Source organism: Spinacia oleracea, chromosome 1 (genome assembly GCF_020520425.1).
Source record: "Spinacia oleracea cultivar Varoflay chromosome 1, BTI_SOV_V1, whole genome shotgun sequence".
NCBI classification, from domain to species: Eukaryota; Viridiplantae; Streptophyta; class Magnoliopsida; order Caryophyllales; family Amaranthaceae; genus Spinacia; species Spinacia oleracea.
In genome coordinates, this window is record NC_079487.1 from 130860150 (window position 1) to 130877208 (window position 17059).

At 36.6% G+C, this 17059-nt stretch overlaps 1 protein-coding gene across 1 annotated transcript; it reads right to left on the reverse strand.

Annotated features, from left to right (window-relative positions):
- Positions 1–698: 698 nt before the first annotated feature.
- On the reverse strand, positions 699–5125 carry LOC110803937 (probable GTP diphosphokinase RSH2, chloroplastic). Its single transcript, XM_022009494.2, has 6 exons — positions 4021–5125; positions 3598–3783; positions 2496–2956; positions 2201–2359; positions 1760–2111; positions 699–1202 (listed from the first exon to the last, which is right to left on the reverse strand). Exons 1-6 carry the CDS (start codon positions 4666–4668, stop codon positions 885–887), a joined length of 2124 nt encoding a protein of 707 aa, XP_021865186.1. The 5' UTR covers positions 4669–5125; the 3' UTR covers positions 699–884.
- Between the last annotated feature and the right edge of the window lie 11934 nt (positions 5126–17059).

Below are 17059 nucleotides of genomic sequence, written 5' to 3' on the forward strand. Positions count from 1 at the left end.
GAAATCACTGCCTGTCTAGTGTCTGCTACTCTTGTGTTTTCTGATAGAAAGAACTGTCTATTTTAGTGATTTCAGAATGTAATTCTAAGTTTCAGAAGGTTGAATAATATACAGGGCATTTTTTGTTGCAGATTTATGAACATTTGATCATTACTCAGCTATTATTTTTTATCAGAAATTAACTAACTGTAGTATTAAGTGATCAGATTATCAGAAAACCAATTTCTGATCAGTAACATGAAAATTAGACTGTAATTAATTGATCATATAATCAGAGAACAACTTCTCTGCACAGCAGACATGCGTAATGGGGATTGCTTAATCAATACGAGTATATTATAGAACGCATTGATATATGAACCGATTTATCACCCTCAAGACTCAGAGAGAATCATGACAAAAGATATCCTTTTTTGGGGTTTTTTACCAACATTTTTTATGCTTGTGTTTTTTTCACGTTCAACATTGCATCTCCCATCATAGTATATTCTCCATAACAACCCCTTTACTTCAAGAATCTTACAGACGAATAACACGATGTATCAGTCGTCAGCTTGACAGTGCTTTTGACTGATCATAGAAATCGCTCTCATCAACTGATTCGCATATGAGAGGAATTACCAGTTCCTAAAGTTTCGATTCTCAATCACTGTATGAACAAATCGAATCGAAAAAGAGGTAAAAACCATGTCAGGCCATTTGTGGGAATATCTGTTCTTTTTTTCGATCTTTTCATTTCTTCAATAAACAAATTCAGTTAGCCACAATCTTATATTTCCCACGATACAAGAACATAAATTTTCTGTACAAATGATATATTTACATGAACAGATTGTGTTATTCAACCATAATCCTATCTAATAAAGATACATATGCGTTCTTCGTCAACTACTCCAGCCAACCACACTGGCATTTGTGACAGCAGAGGCGGGTTTGGGGGACACCGACACACCCCGATTGTACATGCGTTGAATCTCTTCTCTGTACTCAACTAGAGACTTGTCGGGAATGGCTGGAGTTAGCTCAATCACGTCTCCCATCTTCAGTTTGCAAGTTGGGTCACTCACGGGATGATGGTTCAGCCGAGGCCTCAACTCTTCCTTCACGGGGAAGCCATAAGACCTCCAACGGGGGCTACCATGGCCTGTCATTTCTAACAGATCCATCATGGTGGAGTTTGTGGGGAACTCCCGAACAGACATCTGGAATAAAACAGGATGCCAAACTTATAAATGCACAGAACTGAGAACTAACAGAAGAGATATATTTGGAATTTCAAGCCGTTATTCCATGAGAATCATGGACCCAAATAGAAATAACATTTTCGCTTACTATCAAGTCCTATACAGTTATATCACTCCAGAGTCCAGACACAGTAAGTTACCAATTAAAAAACAATGCACTGCAAAAGAAACTAGACACAAAACCAAGCATAATATGACTGATCCAATCGAATGTCCTGTTAATTTACTAGGTTCACCCTCTACTAGGAAGTATCTCAAAAGGACGAATCAGAAACTAAAAATAAAGGGCACATGATAAGGAAAAGTTATATGAGACCAAACAGTCGAGAAGGAGGACCAGGAGTTTTAGTTGAGCTTTATTCAGCTCAGATTCCCTTTCTAGACCACACATACTGAATCGACCACAGTAAACCGCTCACTATCTCTTACTTACCAAATTAATCGGAAACATGGGAAACATAAAGCTTTGTTGTTCATAAAAGAAATGGAAGAGGAGGAGGATATCAAAGACTAACCTTGTCATTCTCTATCAAGATGACAAATACAGGTCCGTCTTGATTAGACTGAGCATTGTAGGAATATGGACAACCTTCAGCGTGAGTTGGGAATTTACATGGAGGCTTGAGGGAATCAGCATAGTCCATTGATGGTCGGTCTTTGTTCATTGTCTCACACTGCCAATTGACCACCCATCTAGCCCACTCCACCATTTGAAGCACAAAAGAAGAGTGCTGAGAATCACCCTCCTTATACCTCCAATGTGCAGCAAATCCATACTCTGCTTGTAGATGCATTTCCCTAGTCCGTATTTGAACTTCAATTGGAACCATTCCTTCACCGAGCACAACAGTATGAAGGGATTTGTATCTACAGACAACAAAGAGAAAAAATATCAGGTACATAATCGGCAGAAGACTTACGCCTTGCAACATAAGAGTATTAAACAAATAACTTACCCATTGCATTTTGGACAATGAATATAGTCTTTGAACTTTCCAGGCACTTCAGGCCACAACTGATGAACAACCTTAAGTGCTCTGAAACATTCATCCTCATTCTCAACAATCAATCGCAGCCCGTGAATATCATGAATCTGGTCAACTGTGAGCTTCTTCCTACATGTCATTGAATATATAGTTAGCAAACTATGCAAAAAAAGGAACACATACCCACTATGCCAGAGTAAGTAAAAACGTCTGGCACATAGCGTACTCCATCAAACAGGAGAAAAAGATTAGAGACAAAGCATACTTCGACATTTTGCGATGAATGCTGTATAAGCTTTTGTGACGACCAGACAAGTCATGGTAAGATATATCTTCATCCTTAAGAGCTTCTTCAAGTTTCTCGGTTGCTGATTTGATCATTGCTTGATCAAATGAGTTCATACGCTTGGAAGACAATTCATCATGTTGATTTGGGTAAAGATGCTTGAAACACAAGTCCTCTAATTTTTCTTTCCAAGTAGAGATACCAAGCCTGTTAGCCAGTGGTGCAAATATCTCCAACGTTTCCTTCGCAAACCTCTGCTGTTTATGAGAGGGTAATGCATCGAGTGTCATCATATTATGCAATCGATCTGCCAATTTAATTAAGACTGCCCTGGCATCTGCCATAGCAAGAAACATTGTATGCAGCCGATCAGCTTCTATGGTTTTATTTGCTATATTATTTTCACGTGCAAGCTTGCTCAAATGGCTTAGTTTTGACACCTGAAACAAAATAGCATCCACCATAAGTAAGCCATCAATGGAACTGATTGCAGCATATCCCTCATTGTTCATACTTCGTATACAAATCCGATCCAACAGCTTCAAGGTAACTATTAAGGTTCCATTTACTAACAATTCCTCTTTAAAAAAGAGAGGACACACAGTAATAAAAAGAGAAAGGTCTTCATGTCTATTGCCTAGTTATCCCGTATTCCAATGGCAAGTGCAAGAGTCATAAAAGTATGTCAAAGAATCCACCTTATGAAGCACAAATTACAACGAAATAAAGTGTCCTGCATCTATGCACCACGTATAAAAAACTAATACCTTCTTCTCCAACTATTGAATCTCATAGAGATCAGATGCTTAGACATATAACACCTATGCTACTCATGAAGATCAATGCATACATCAAAGGAAAACTGCATGATCAATTAAACAATCAAAGTCTACCCTCATCTTTTACTTCAAGCAACTGATCTACCCATATACATAAGCAAAACAGAAACATGAAGTTCGGCCAACTGATTCATAAGCAAACAAAATCATCACAGCTTCACAAACCTGGGAAGTCCAAATAAGCATTTTACAAACAAACAAAACATTAGTGCTGATTAAAACTTGAATCTTTTAAGGCTTACCCCATGAACTAGATCAGCCACCCCAGATCCAAAAATGCTTAGGATGTAGTCATATGTAACCATCGAATCATCAATGGTATCATGCAATAACCCAGCAGCTACGACGGTCGAATTTGCTCCTACGGTAGCCAAAAGCACAGCGGTTTCCACACAGTGATGCAAGTATAGATGCCCACTTGCTCTCACCTACACATACAAACGCCAAACATAAACTTCATACGGAGTAATCAAATACAACACAACATTACTTTCTATTTGATAAAATAATGTAGTCAACCAATGTTACTCCCAGCTTTCATACTACTCAAATTTCTATATTTTTGCAGCATTTTCACATAAAAGCATAAAAAAGATCGGAAATTTCAAAAATAATTGCTGATTGTGAAATAATAATACAAATTTACATTAAAAAAAATGAATTACCTGCCCTCTATGAGCCTTTTCAGCCTCATAAAACGCCTTGATCACAAAATCTTCATAGAAAATCTTATGCCTGTTTTGAGCACTTGCCAACAATTCCGCAACACTACCACCAAACACAAATTGCTCCTCCATATTAAACGTAAGCTCCTCCACATCACGATCCAAACACGACCCCAAAGAATTCCTCACAAACCCATTTAACAACCCATTCGTAGTATTATTTACCCGAAATGAACCCGAATATGATCCTGAAGCTACGGTATTATAGCTACTGGAACCCGAAACCGAAACCGGGCCCTGAAACACCGAAACGGGACTTTGAAGATCTCGCTTCAACGAAGAACTCAACGGCGAGCAATTCGAATACCGAAATGAGCTGCTCAAACTGCCGTATTGATGATAATGATGATCATCCAACCCTACTTTCTGAAACTCCTCATTTACCGACGTGGGAGAGTGTTTAAGAAGATGCGATAAACCGCCGATTATCGGCCTTTGAGAGGTTGATGATGACGATTGCGAGCTCGTGGATGGAGATCTTCCGTTAAGATCGAAATCATAGGAAGAGTGAGAATTGATTGAAGGATGCGGTGTAGAACATATGCCACTCGGTGGACTTGCATACAGCGCAATTGTTGAAACCGCCATTAATGGACCTCAAATAAATTTTTGAAATTTGAGCTGAAATTTGCAGATTTTTTACTTATCTTCTAATTACAGGGTTATATATACAATGGAAATATTGAATTAGGCAGATCTGAGGTGACTAATTTTTTTGGAATTAGGGTAAAAACAAAGGAAGAAGAAGAAGAATCAAAAAGTCAAATTATTACAACTACGAAGATTAATTACAGGTTTTCGAATTGAAATTTCAGTGTGAATCTAATTTTTTTTAGCTGCTATTGAAATTGAAGGCTAAATTTGAAGAAATTAATATGAATTGGGGAAATTGACGACGACCCCTAAACCTAGAATTTAAGAGAGAGAAATTTGAGAGAAGAAAAGGCGTATGTGTGGAGAAGATATGTTTAAAATAAGGGGATTTATTTTATTACGGGCGGAGTATTTATTAAAGCAATAATGGTTTTACAATATTCAGATACTTTGCTTGCTTCATCTCCATCCTCTCTTATTTCGGTTAATGGCCAGGAGGAGTGACACAGTAGAAAGACTAGATAGCCCTTGGAAAGTACCGCAAATTACGGATGCTTTGATTTGTTTTTTTTTAGTTTTAACTTTAACTCCGTTTTTTTTGGTGATAAAGGAGGGCAAAGCCCCAAGCAAACAAAGATAAAAATCTATAACTAATGTCACTATATCTGTGATTGTTCGAGATAAAAATCTATAATGAACAATTTTGATGTTGAGAAAACACATATTACGTGTTAATAATATATGCGAGAAGGTGTATCATACATTCGGATGTATGTAATATGCTCTAACATACTCCGTAATATAGATTCGGATGTATGTAATATGCTCTAACATACTCCGTAATATAGATTTTGAAATTTACTTCGGAGTAGACCTGGTTATCGGGCGGGGCGGGTCGGGTCAGGGTCGGGGAGGGTCAAAAGAGGGTCGGGTATTGAAAGGGTCATTTTTAGCGGTTCGATAATGGACGGGTCAAAAGCGGGTCGCATTTCAATAGCGGGTCATTAGTGGGCGGGTCAATAAACGAGCAATGAAAAATGAAAAACAAAAGAGTCATGTGCAAGTACAAGTGAATACGAAGCTATACACGTAATTTTTTGTATCATTACTATTTTAATTTTCAAAATAATTGTAGTATAAGTTTGACCCTATAATGACCCTATCCAATAAAGGCCCTGTCCAATAAGAACCCTGACCAATAAAAGCCTATTAACTTGACTCTAACACTATATCCATTGGACTACCCTGTCCAATAACCAGGTCTACTTCGGAGTACTAAAATTTCGTTTAATATTCTAATTTATCGATAAATTGCGAAAATTGGTAAAGGATAAAAGGATAAAATTAGAGAAAGTTAGCAGATTTGCAATGATTAAATTTAGAATGGATTAGTTGTCCAGTTAGGCAAGTTAACGACTAGATTATAGATCTACCTCTTTAGCCAAATTTTAAATGATTTTGTGTTGAAATGGATAAATTACTCATTATGATAATGGAGGTTGTGGATAAGTTTAGCCGAATGAATAGCTAATGGTATTATTTTAATGGGTTTTGGGTGAGACTTTTTCAGCTTGAGACACTGTAAGGATATTTTATTATTTGTGACAAATTAATTTTTAATTAATTTTAGCCAAGAGTCATTATGAAACCGATTCACATATTTTTTGCGTTATCCAGTAATTCTATTTGTTAATTACGCAGTATAATAATTACTGGGTTTAGCTTGTGCGAATGTACGGATTTATTAAATTGTTAAGTTAAAATTTAACTTCTATATATACTTATTGATATATTTCATATACGAGATATTATATTAGATTATTATTTGATTTTGGATTGAATTTCATTTTTGATTTATTTTTTTATTATTAAAGTGTTTGATTTTTGATGGAGTTGTATATAGTATTAGTAATCTATTTTTGAATTAAAAAAATCGAGTGACACATGGATGTTAATTAGGTGCCACATAAATATTTTAAATAATTAGTTACTTACTAATACATACAACTCCATCCAAAATCAAACACTGTAATACGTTTTTTAAAAATAATCTAAAATAAAATTCAACCCAGATAAACTACTAATCTAAAATAAAATTCAATCATAAATCAAACACCATTCCAATATTAGAGCGCCATATCGAAAATCTAATTGTTTTGGCCACTGAAAAATAAGATTTTGAAATTATATATGAATTTAAAAAGTCGAATGTCACGTACATAAATAATTAGGTGTCACATAGATATTTTTTATTAATTACGGAGTAGTTACTACTACGTACGGAGTTTATACAACTCCATCCAAAATCAAATACTCTAATAACTAAAAAAAATAAATGTAAAATGAGATTCAATTCAATTCAAAATCAAACATTAATCTAATCTAATAGATCAATTATAGCAGTTGGTATATATGAGTTTTGTTTTAACTTAGTAATATAATAAAAATTGTGCATCGCACGGGATAAAATCTTGTTAATTAATAAAAAAAAAAATCTACGTGGCACCTAATTATTTATCTACGTGGCACTCGACTTTTCTAATTCATAAATAATTTCGAAATCTTACTTTTCATTAGCCAAAACCATTAGAATGGTTTCCCACGTGGCTCTCAAAAATTAGATTAGTTTTTTTATTTTGGATTGAACTTTATTTTTTATTAGTGTTTGATTTTGGATTGAATTTTATTTTAGATTTATTTTCTAATTATTAGAGTGTTTGATTTTGGATGGAGTTGTATATATTAGTAATTAATTAATTAAAACATCTATGTGACACATAATTAATTATCTGCGTGGTACTCTGTTTTTTAATTCAAAAATAAATTAGAAATCTTATTTTTCATTGGCAGAAAACACAAGATTTCCTACACGGCACTCTAATAATTCAGCAAATATGCCTCGTTTGTTATATATATACTAGATTTTATCTCGTATTAATTGTTAAGTTTAAATAAAACTCCTGTATATACCAACTGTTATATTTTATATATTATATTAGATTAGTTTTTTTTTTTTTGGATTGAATTTCATTTTATATTTATTTTTTTAATTCTTATTGTGTTTTTTTGATAAAGTTGTATATGCGTAATATTAATAATTAATTAATAAATTAAAATATCTATGTGGCACTTCATTATTTATCTGCGTGGAACTAGACTTTTTAATTCAAAATAATTACGAGATCATATTTTTCATTGACCGAAACCATTAGATTTCCTACGTAGTTTTTTTTAAACCCGGTTGCATGTAGAACTACATTATAGCTTATAAATTAATACTGTAGATTAAAATCTTATATGAGTGAGGATCTTCACATGATGCATAAATTATAATATAAAAAGTTTCTAGAATAAAAGTATAAATTTTATTTTCTTAAGGTACTTACATAATGATTTCGCCATGTAAATTCTCATCTTAATTGGGTCAACTGGTCAATTCGTCAATTCGATTTGAATTAGCGATTATAAACTTTATAAGTAAGAGAAAATGTAAAAGAATATTCTACATCCTAATAAACTGCTCCGTCTGTCTCTGTTTGTTTGTCCTATTTGTCATTTTGGTAAGTTCCTAAAATGGTACTCAAATACTAAAAATAATCACCGAATCACAATTTTACTCCCACATAAAATATATTTGATGCACAAGGCAAACAATAAGAGAAAGAAAGAATACATGTAATAGGAATTACACTTAAACCTTAAAATTAGGAGATGGGATCTTTTTCATTAGGCTAAGCATAATATGGTAAAATTATACGCTTCGATCATGTATTGTAATTGTAATTTATGGAGTACTATATACTAAAAGGCCGTTTCAACAAATGTCTACACACCCACATGACGCTCTCTTTCAATCCATAAGTAGACCATTATCCAATTGAAATATAACCTTTTACATGCTATCTTTGTAAAATTAATATCAATTAATATATAATAATTATCTAGTTAACAAAATTAAAACATAATTTTATGAAAGAATATGCGAATTAATAATTAATTAATATTCACATAATAATTCGGGGCATTGCCCGAACCCGGATACTAATTTGTCCTAAAAGGAAACCAATGGATGGTAAATTGCCTAGTCATAATTAGGGATGGCAATGGGTCGGATCTGGACCGGGTCCGACAGGATCCAGACCCAGACCCGCTTTTTAAGAGGTGGATCCAGATCCGACCCAGATCCGTTGGGTCCAAAAAAATCAGATCCAGACCCAGATCCACTGGGTCTAATGGGTTTAGGGTCGGATCTGGGTCCTAAATGGGTCTAAGCGTATTTGTTTTCCAAAAAAAATTGTCCCTCATTTTTCTTATAATATGTAATTTTTTGCGCCCATTTTTTGTATGTAAACGTAACGTTGCTTTAATAAAACCACTAAATATGGAATATTCGTTAATTTTGTTTAGGAAAAAAAATCATATTAGCCTTGTGATACAATAAGTATTTAAAGTTTCTAATATTATTATTTATATGTCACATCAAACAATTTTTAAATAGTTTAGTATCATAAGAACTGAATAAAGTTTAGCACGCAAAGATTGAATTATATTTAAATTTTAATAATTTTTTTAAAATTATATATATGGGTCTGTGTGTCGGATCTGGACCGGATCTGGATCTTTAATTCTTGGACCCGGACCCAGACCCGCCCCATTGAACAAAGACCCAGATCCGCCCCAGATCCACAGGGTCTAATTTTTTTGGACCCAGACCCTTAAAAATGGACCGGGTCCAACCGGATCTGGGTCGGGTCTTGGACCCATTGCCATCCCTAGTCATAATGCATGGGGAAACAAGTTGTATAGAGATGGGACCGACTAGATTTGTTCATGTGTTTGAACGGTGGTCGATGGGAATAGAAGATTCTCCTTATGACGAAGGAAAACAAAGAAGAATCCCTTCAAAGATAAAGCATCCTACAAAAATACCCACCAAATTCATCTTAGTTGCATTCTGGCTAGTGGCTAGTGGCTAGTGTGTCCCTACCAACCCCCAAAACAACTCGAATGACGTGTCACATAAAATTTTAAGCTAATTTATATGATTTTATGGATAAACCACCTTTTAAAGTTCAACTTTTTGAAATAACCACATTATATGTTTTATTTTTAAAAAAATCACCTTAAACTTCCAAAGTTTAAACAATCACCACCTTCTGTTAACTTCCGTCAAATGTTCCGTCAAATGTTTCATTAACTTCCGAATGTTTGGCCGTTGGATGTGGGCCCCACTGACGGAACACTTAACGGAAGTTAACAGAAGATGGTAATTTCTTAAACTTTGAAAGTTTAAGGTGATTTTAAAAAAAAAAAAAAACATATAAGGTGGTTATTTCAAAAAGTTGAACTTTAAAAGGTGGTTTTATCCAAAAAATCCTAATTTAAATTCCATAGTAAGTTAATTTACTAAACTACCTTAATATACCTTTAAATGATTCACTTTTATAATTCCTTATTTAATTTCAGTTTAATTTTAATTATTACTTAAATATTTATGGACAATTTTTTTAAAAGCAAATTAGTTTGGCTAAGCTAATTTAATAACTTCAATGATTAAACTAATAGCTTACTTTTTTTGTAAATTGTAAGTAAATCTATAGCTACAATTATCGGAGTTACGATCTGTAAGGTATCTCTCGCTACGAATTTGTTTGATTTTATTGCAAATTTTTTAGTGAAAAACAATTTTAATTTTATATAAAATATTTTAAAATATTTTTCAAGGAAAAGACAATTTCATACTATTTTTTCTTTGTATTGTTCGAAATTTACCCTATACTACATCCCGTATGAAACAATGGATAAACTTTGATTTTTTTCACACTAGTTACGAATTTCAGTTTGACTATCCGTTATGATTTATACGTATGGAAAAATATAGTCGTGTGAGATTTTGTTTACTTTGTAACGATATGTTCGTTCTAAATATTATTTTTTTATACTTTTAAGAAAATATAGAGATATAATCTTTAAACATTTACTATTAATGAATATGACAAGATAAATTATAACCATTAATTCGAAACATAGGACTATGGAGTATGGATTAATAATAAACCATATAAAAAGTACCATGACAAATACGGCTCAAACTCCTGTTCTTCTCATTCATTAACCACGTATATATATTACAACGTAATTAACCTAAGGAGGTTAAACAAGTAACTTAACATAAATAGGACTCTACAATATTAACATTAATAACACTATTATACTCCGTACACTCCGTATACTCCGTATGTCCTATATTATAACATCCCCCCTCAAGGTGGAGCATGAAGATCTCGAATGCCCATCTTGTCAAGAAAAAACTCAAATTGCGCTTTCCCCAATGCTTTGGTGAATATATCTGCCAACTGTACCTTTGTCGAAACATACGACGGACAAATAATCCCTTCCTTAATCGCATCACGAATAAAATGACAGTCTGCCTCAATGTGTTTCGTCCTCTCATGGAACACCGGATTCTGTGCAATATGCAATGCAGACTGACTATCACAAAACATGCTCATACCTGGTTTGTGCGCCACCCCCAAGTCGCTCAGTAGTTGCTTTAACCATTTCAACTCACATGTCAAAGCTGCCATTGAACGATATTCTGCTTCTGCCGAGGAACGAGAAACAGTATGTTGTTTCTTGGTCTTCCAGGACACCGGAGACAACCCAAGGAGAACAAACCAACCAGTCAACAAACGACGAGTCAACGGACAACTCGCCCAATCAGAATCACACCAACCTTCTAGTTGCAACGAACTGTCAGAGCGGAGGAGTATCCCTTGACCCGGACACTTTTTCAAGTACCGAACAACACGTAGGGCTGCATCCCAGTGTTCCTCTTTCGGTGCCTGCATAAACTGTGACAAAATGTGAACAGAGTACGCCAAGTCTGGTCTTGTTACTGCTAAATAAATCAGACGGCCAACCAGACGTCTATACTTCTCTCCATCTTCCAACTCCTTTCCCTCTGCCAATGCCAGTTTATGATTCTGTTCCATCGGAAAGTCAACCGGCTTTGCTCCCAACAACCCAGTTTCTGTAATAATATCCAAGGCATACTTTCTCTGACAAACATAGAAACCAAGACTGCTGCGAGCTACCTCGAGGCCGAGAAAGTACTTCAAGGCTCCAATATCTTTCATTTTAAAACATTCACTCAAATATGCTTTAAAACTCTCAAGTGCAAAAGTATTATTTCCTGCAACAATCATATCGTCGACATAAATGAGCACACTCAATTGCAACGAACCTTTGGAAAGAGTGAACAAAGAGTAATCAGAATACGATTGCTGGAACCCATAAGACAATAGGGCCGTAGACAATTTCTCAAACCAACATCGAGGAGCCTGTTTCAAACCGTACAACGACTTTCTCATTCTGCATACTTTATCAGAATTATTCTTCTGAAATCCAGGTGGAATCTTCATATAAATCTCCTCCTCTAAGTCACCATGTAAAAATGCATTATGGACATCCATCTGGTGAACCTCCCAATTCTTAACCGCGGCAACGGCCAAGAAAGTGCGAACTGTTGACATTTTTGCCACAGGAGCAAATGTCTCATTGTAATCCAATCCCTCCTCCTGATGATTACCCAAACAAACTAACCTTGCCTTAAGGCGCAACAGCTTCCCATCTTCATCACGTTTTTCTGTGTACACCCATTTGCTCCCAAGTGCTTTCTTTCCTGCTGGCAAGGTCTCTAATGTCCAAGTGCCTTGTTCCTCAAGAGCATCAATTTCAGCAGACATTGCTTTTCGCCATCCCTCATGTTGCATAGCCTGTTTAAATGTTTTAGGTGCCTTTTCTTCCTGTAAAGCTGCAATAAAATTTCTGTGTTTTGGAGAAAAACGTTCATAATTAACAAAATATGTGATAGGATATAGAGTACCTAAGGAAGATGATGTCGTAGATGAGTCTGTAGAAGTGCTATATTTTTCCCGTATTGTATGCAGGAGATGCCCTCGCAGCTTCGTCGACTGAAATTTTTCCCTCTTCCCTCTTCCCAATTCCTGACTCGTATCCCCACGAACTCCCTCATCACTCGTAACTGCTGGCTGGATTACCTCACTCCCTTGTTCACAACGCTGCTCACACGCAGCTGTGGCAAGGCCTGCATTCCCTTGCTCTCTATTCTTCTCGCACACAACAGCAGTACGCCCTGTATTCCCTTGCGCACCATGCTGCTGCTGCTGACCCTGCACATCAGACACATTGCCTAGCGCCTCAGCACCCGACCCCTGCAGCGCTTCCTGCGCATTGCCCAGCACCCCATTCGCATCGCCCAGCGCCCCATTGTGCGCCTCTCCTGGCGCCTCACTGCTCGCATCACTCAGCGCCTCGCTCACAAAGGGCTGCTCCTCATTTCTTCGCTCCACACTCCCACGCTGCACAACCTCACATTGTGGCTGTTGGACACTCACACTCCCATGACTGCCCATCACACACACAGACCCCATCCCATTCTCATCACATTCCTCCAAACTCCAATGATCAATAGTACCCACGCCTTCACACATATCCTCACTCTCACCCTTGTGATTGTGCACCAACAACGACGTACTTGATGTATCCGCGTACGGAAACACCCGTTCATGAAACTTGACATCACGAGAAACGAAAAATTCACGTGTTTCTAGATCATACAATTTCCACCCTTTCTGCCCGAATGGATAACCTAGAAACACACACTTCCTACTTCTCGACTCAAACTTGTCACCCTTACTTCGTTGATTATACGCATAACACAGACAACCAAAAACTCGAATAGGAACATATGAAGGCGGCTTTCCAAACAACATTTCATACGGAGTCTTTTTTTCAAGTAACGGGGTAGGTGTACGATTGATTAAATAACATGCAGCCATTACACATTCCCCCCAAAACTTTTTAGGCAAATTTCCTTGAAAAAGCAATGCTCTCGCTATATTGAGAATATGTTGATGTTTACGCTCAACCCTCCCATTTTGTTGAGGGGTACCAACACACGAAGACTCAAACAACATGCCATGCTTAAAAAAATATCCTTGCAAACAATTAAACTCCGTACCATTGTCACTACGAACAACCTTAATAACTTTATCAAATTGACGTTTAATCATAGCAATAAAATTAAGAACATCAACTCAACTTCTGTTTTATTGCTAAGTAAATAAATCCAAACACCTCTTGAAAAATCGTCAACAATTGTTAAAAAATACTTGGCTCCACAAGACGAGGGCGTCTTGTAGGGACCCCACAAATCAATATGAACTAATTCAAACATTCTACTGGCATGTTTTTCGCTAACAGGAAAACTCTCTCTACATTGCTTTGCACGTGGACACACGTCGCAAATATTATTACTCTTCCTAATAGTATGACTCACAGGAGGGATCAACTGCAGTACTTTTTCCGATGGATGACCCATACGTTGATGCCACAAATCCACTACACAATCCACAGCAAACACCCGCACTCTCGGAACCCCACGGAAAAAATATAGCCCTTCCTGTCGATCACCCACGCCAATCACCGTCCTCGTCAAGTGGTCCTGTAATACACATATTTTGTTAGTGAATTGAGCTGAACAATGTAATTCGTCACTTAATTGAGTTACAGAAATTAAATTGCAGTTTAATTTAGGAACAAATAAAACATTATTAAGCACCAATCCACCCTCCAAAGTTACCGAACCATATTGATTCGAATTGGCTGTCTGACCGTCTGGCAACACAACCGGACAATTTCCGGACGTTCTGATATTACTCAAACTCAACAAATTTCCAGTCACATGACTAGACGCTGCGGAATCAATAATCCATCGCGAGTCTGTGTTACCTTGCAATTTAGGTTGAGGCTTATTCAAGATTTCGATAATCTGTTGCACTTGATTATCGGACACACCCGCAAGTCCATGTGAAGCTACTGACGCTGTTGCCTGTGAAGAATTGTTGCCCGTGCTGATTGCATTAGCACGAGTGACAGCAGCACCCGTTTCCCTGCCAAGTATACTACGATCTCCTCTGCCCCCTCGTGAACTAGTGTGCCTGCCGCCCCTTCCCGGTCCTCTACCACCACGTTTCTTCTCATCCCACCAGTCAGGAAAGCCAATCAATTGATAACAAGTGTCCTCATTGTGTCCCTCACGATTACAGTGATTACAAAACTTATCATTCGGTCTTGGTTTTGATTCTACTTTGAATGCCATCACTGCCTCTTTCTCCTTTCCAGACTTGGTGCGCAGGCTTTCGGTATTAATAACAGATTGGTAGGCTTCATCTACCGAAGGCAGTGGTGTTTGGGCCAATAATTGAGCACATCGATCTTCATACTGATTATCAAGCCCAATCAGAAAATAGTGTAAATGATCTTCGGCACGAATCTCACTTACTTGTAGGGCAATGTTACACTTACATCCTCCACACGAACACCTCGGAACCCGAGCATGCTGAACCACCTCCTTCCAAATTTTCGAAAGTCTGCCATAAAACTCAGTAATGGTTTCGGTCGCCGTCTGCTTACACGCACTCAAGTTCATCTTGAGTTGACACACCCGTGTACCACTCACCACACAAAACCTTGTCTTCAGGTGTGCCCATAACTCTACAGCAATATCAAAGTCTTCTAATGTAGACCTCAAACTCTCATCTACCGTGTTTGTAATCCAAGAGACTACGGTGGAATTAACGGCAATCCAATGCCTTCTCTTTGTCACATCAGTCGTTGGTTCTACAATTGAACCATCAATGAACCCATATTTCCATTTGGAAATCAAGGAACGTCGCATAGCCTTAGCCCATTCATCGTAGTTTGAAGCCCCACGTAATCTGACCGGCGTAATTAAAGCACCCGGACCATCTCCCGATCCAAGATAGTAGTCGAGATCGACTGTGGTGTCTACCTTGGGTGTTTCGTCGTCCGTACCCATGATTAAATCAATAGGCAAACTCACGTTCTCAAGCAACCACGATGATTGCGTTTCTCAAACTCCAAAATCTCTCAATTGCGGAAAAAATTAGGGGTTTTAACCTAAGCTCATGATACCATGACAAATACGGCTCAAACTCCTGTTCTTCTCATTCATTAACCACGTATATATATTACAACGTAATTAACCTAAGAAGGTTAAACAAGTAACTTAACATAAATAGGACTCTACAATATTAACATTAATAACACTATTATACTCCGTACACTCCGTATACTCCGTATGTCCTATATTATAACAATAAACCATATAAAAAGTACCATGAATGAACAAGGGCACTTTCCTCGTAAGGGCGGAATCCCTTTCCCTTCATTACGGCTTCCTACTTGCACCTACCATTCCCATTTTTTCAATCCATCTCCCTCCACAAAAACTCAAGAAGAATTCCTATTCTCATCAAACACGTGACCTGCACGTGTCACTGTCAACCATTGCACTCTCAATGCCACGTATATCTTCTAGGCTACTACCAAGCGCACACGTAACAAAACCGAGCCGCCAGCACTACTAAAATAAAGTAAATTAACCAAGCATAAAAAACAGGTCAGGGCCCATGATCACATACAGTCACCAATAGTTGAGCAGGCAAACGTGTCGGTCGTATACTCGCATTTGTGTCGAATTTAAATGGGTTAAAACTTTAAAGATATCTCGACTCATTATTACGTCACATTCAACATTTAGTTAAGTTAAAACTTAAAACCCTTGACGTTATACGAAGGTGATGTTTGGTTGATATGAAAAATTATGGGAAGTATAACATTTTAGGAAGTGGAAGATTTTAAAATTGTTTGGTTGACAAAAATATGGGAAGTCAACTTCCTATAAAATGGAGGAAGTTGTTTAACTAGGTTCTCCTAGATGAGTGGAACTTTCCATGGGAATTTGCTTCTCATGTTTAACCAAACACTATAATCCATATCCTGAGAAATGGTTATTTATAGTAAAAGTTTCTTCCTAAAGAATTCTACTTTCCACGATCAACCAAACAACCCCAAAATATATTATTTTTCGTGTCTAGTTTGTGTTGTACGTATTGTCATATTTGTTTAATAAAACTAGCTTTTGAGCCCGTTCATTATTATATAGTGGTTATTAAGCCGTCTTTTAAAGTGCTAATTTTACCAAGGGCTTGCATTTAGTGGGAATAGATGATTCATATAGAGGTGAAAGTTGAAAAAATAATATAAATTAAATGGTGAATTAATTTGAGTGTTACAAAGGGAGATGGAGTAGTCGGGTGGAAGCGATTGAATGAATATATGAATTAAATTGTGAATTGACGTTGAATGAGGAAGATGAAGTGAAATAGGTGTTGAAGTTGTAAAATATTTCGTATTACAAACAACGAAATGAAAAATTGGAAAAAAAATTAAATAAATTTATGGATGAAAGATATATGAGGGTGACACGTGTCAA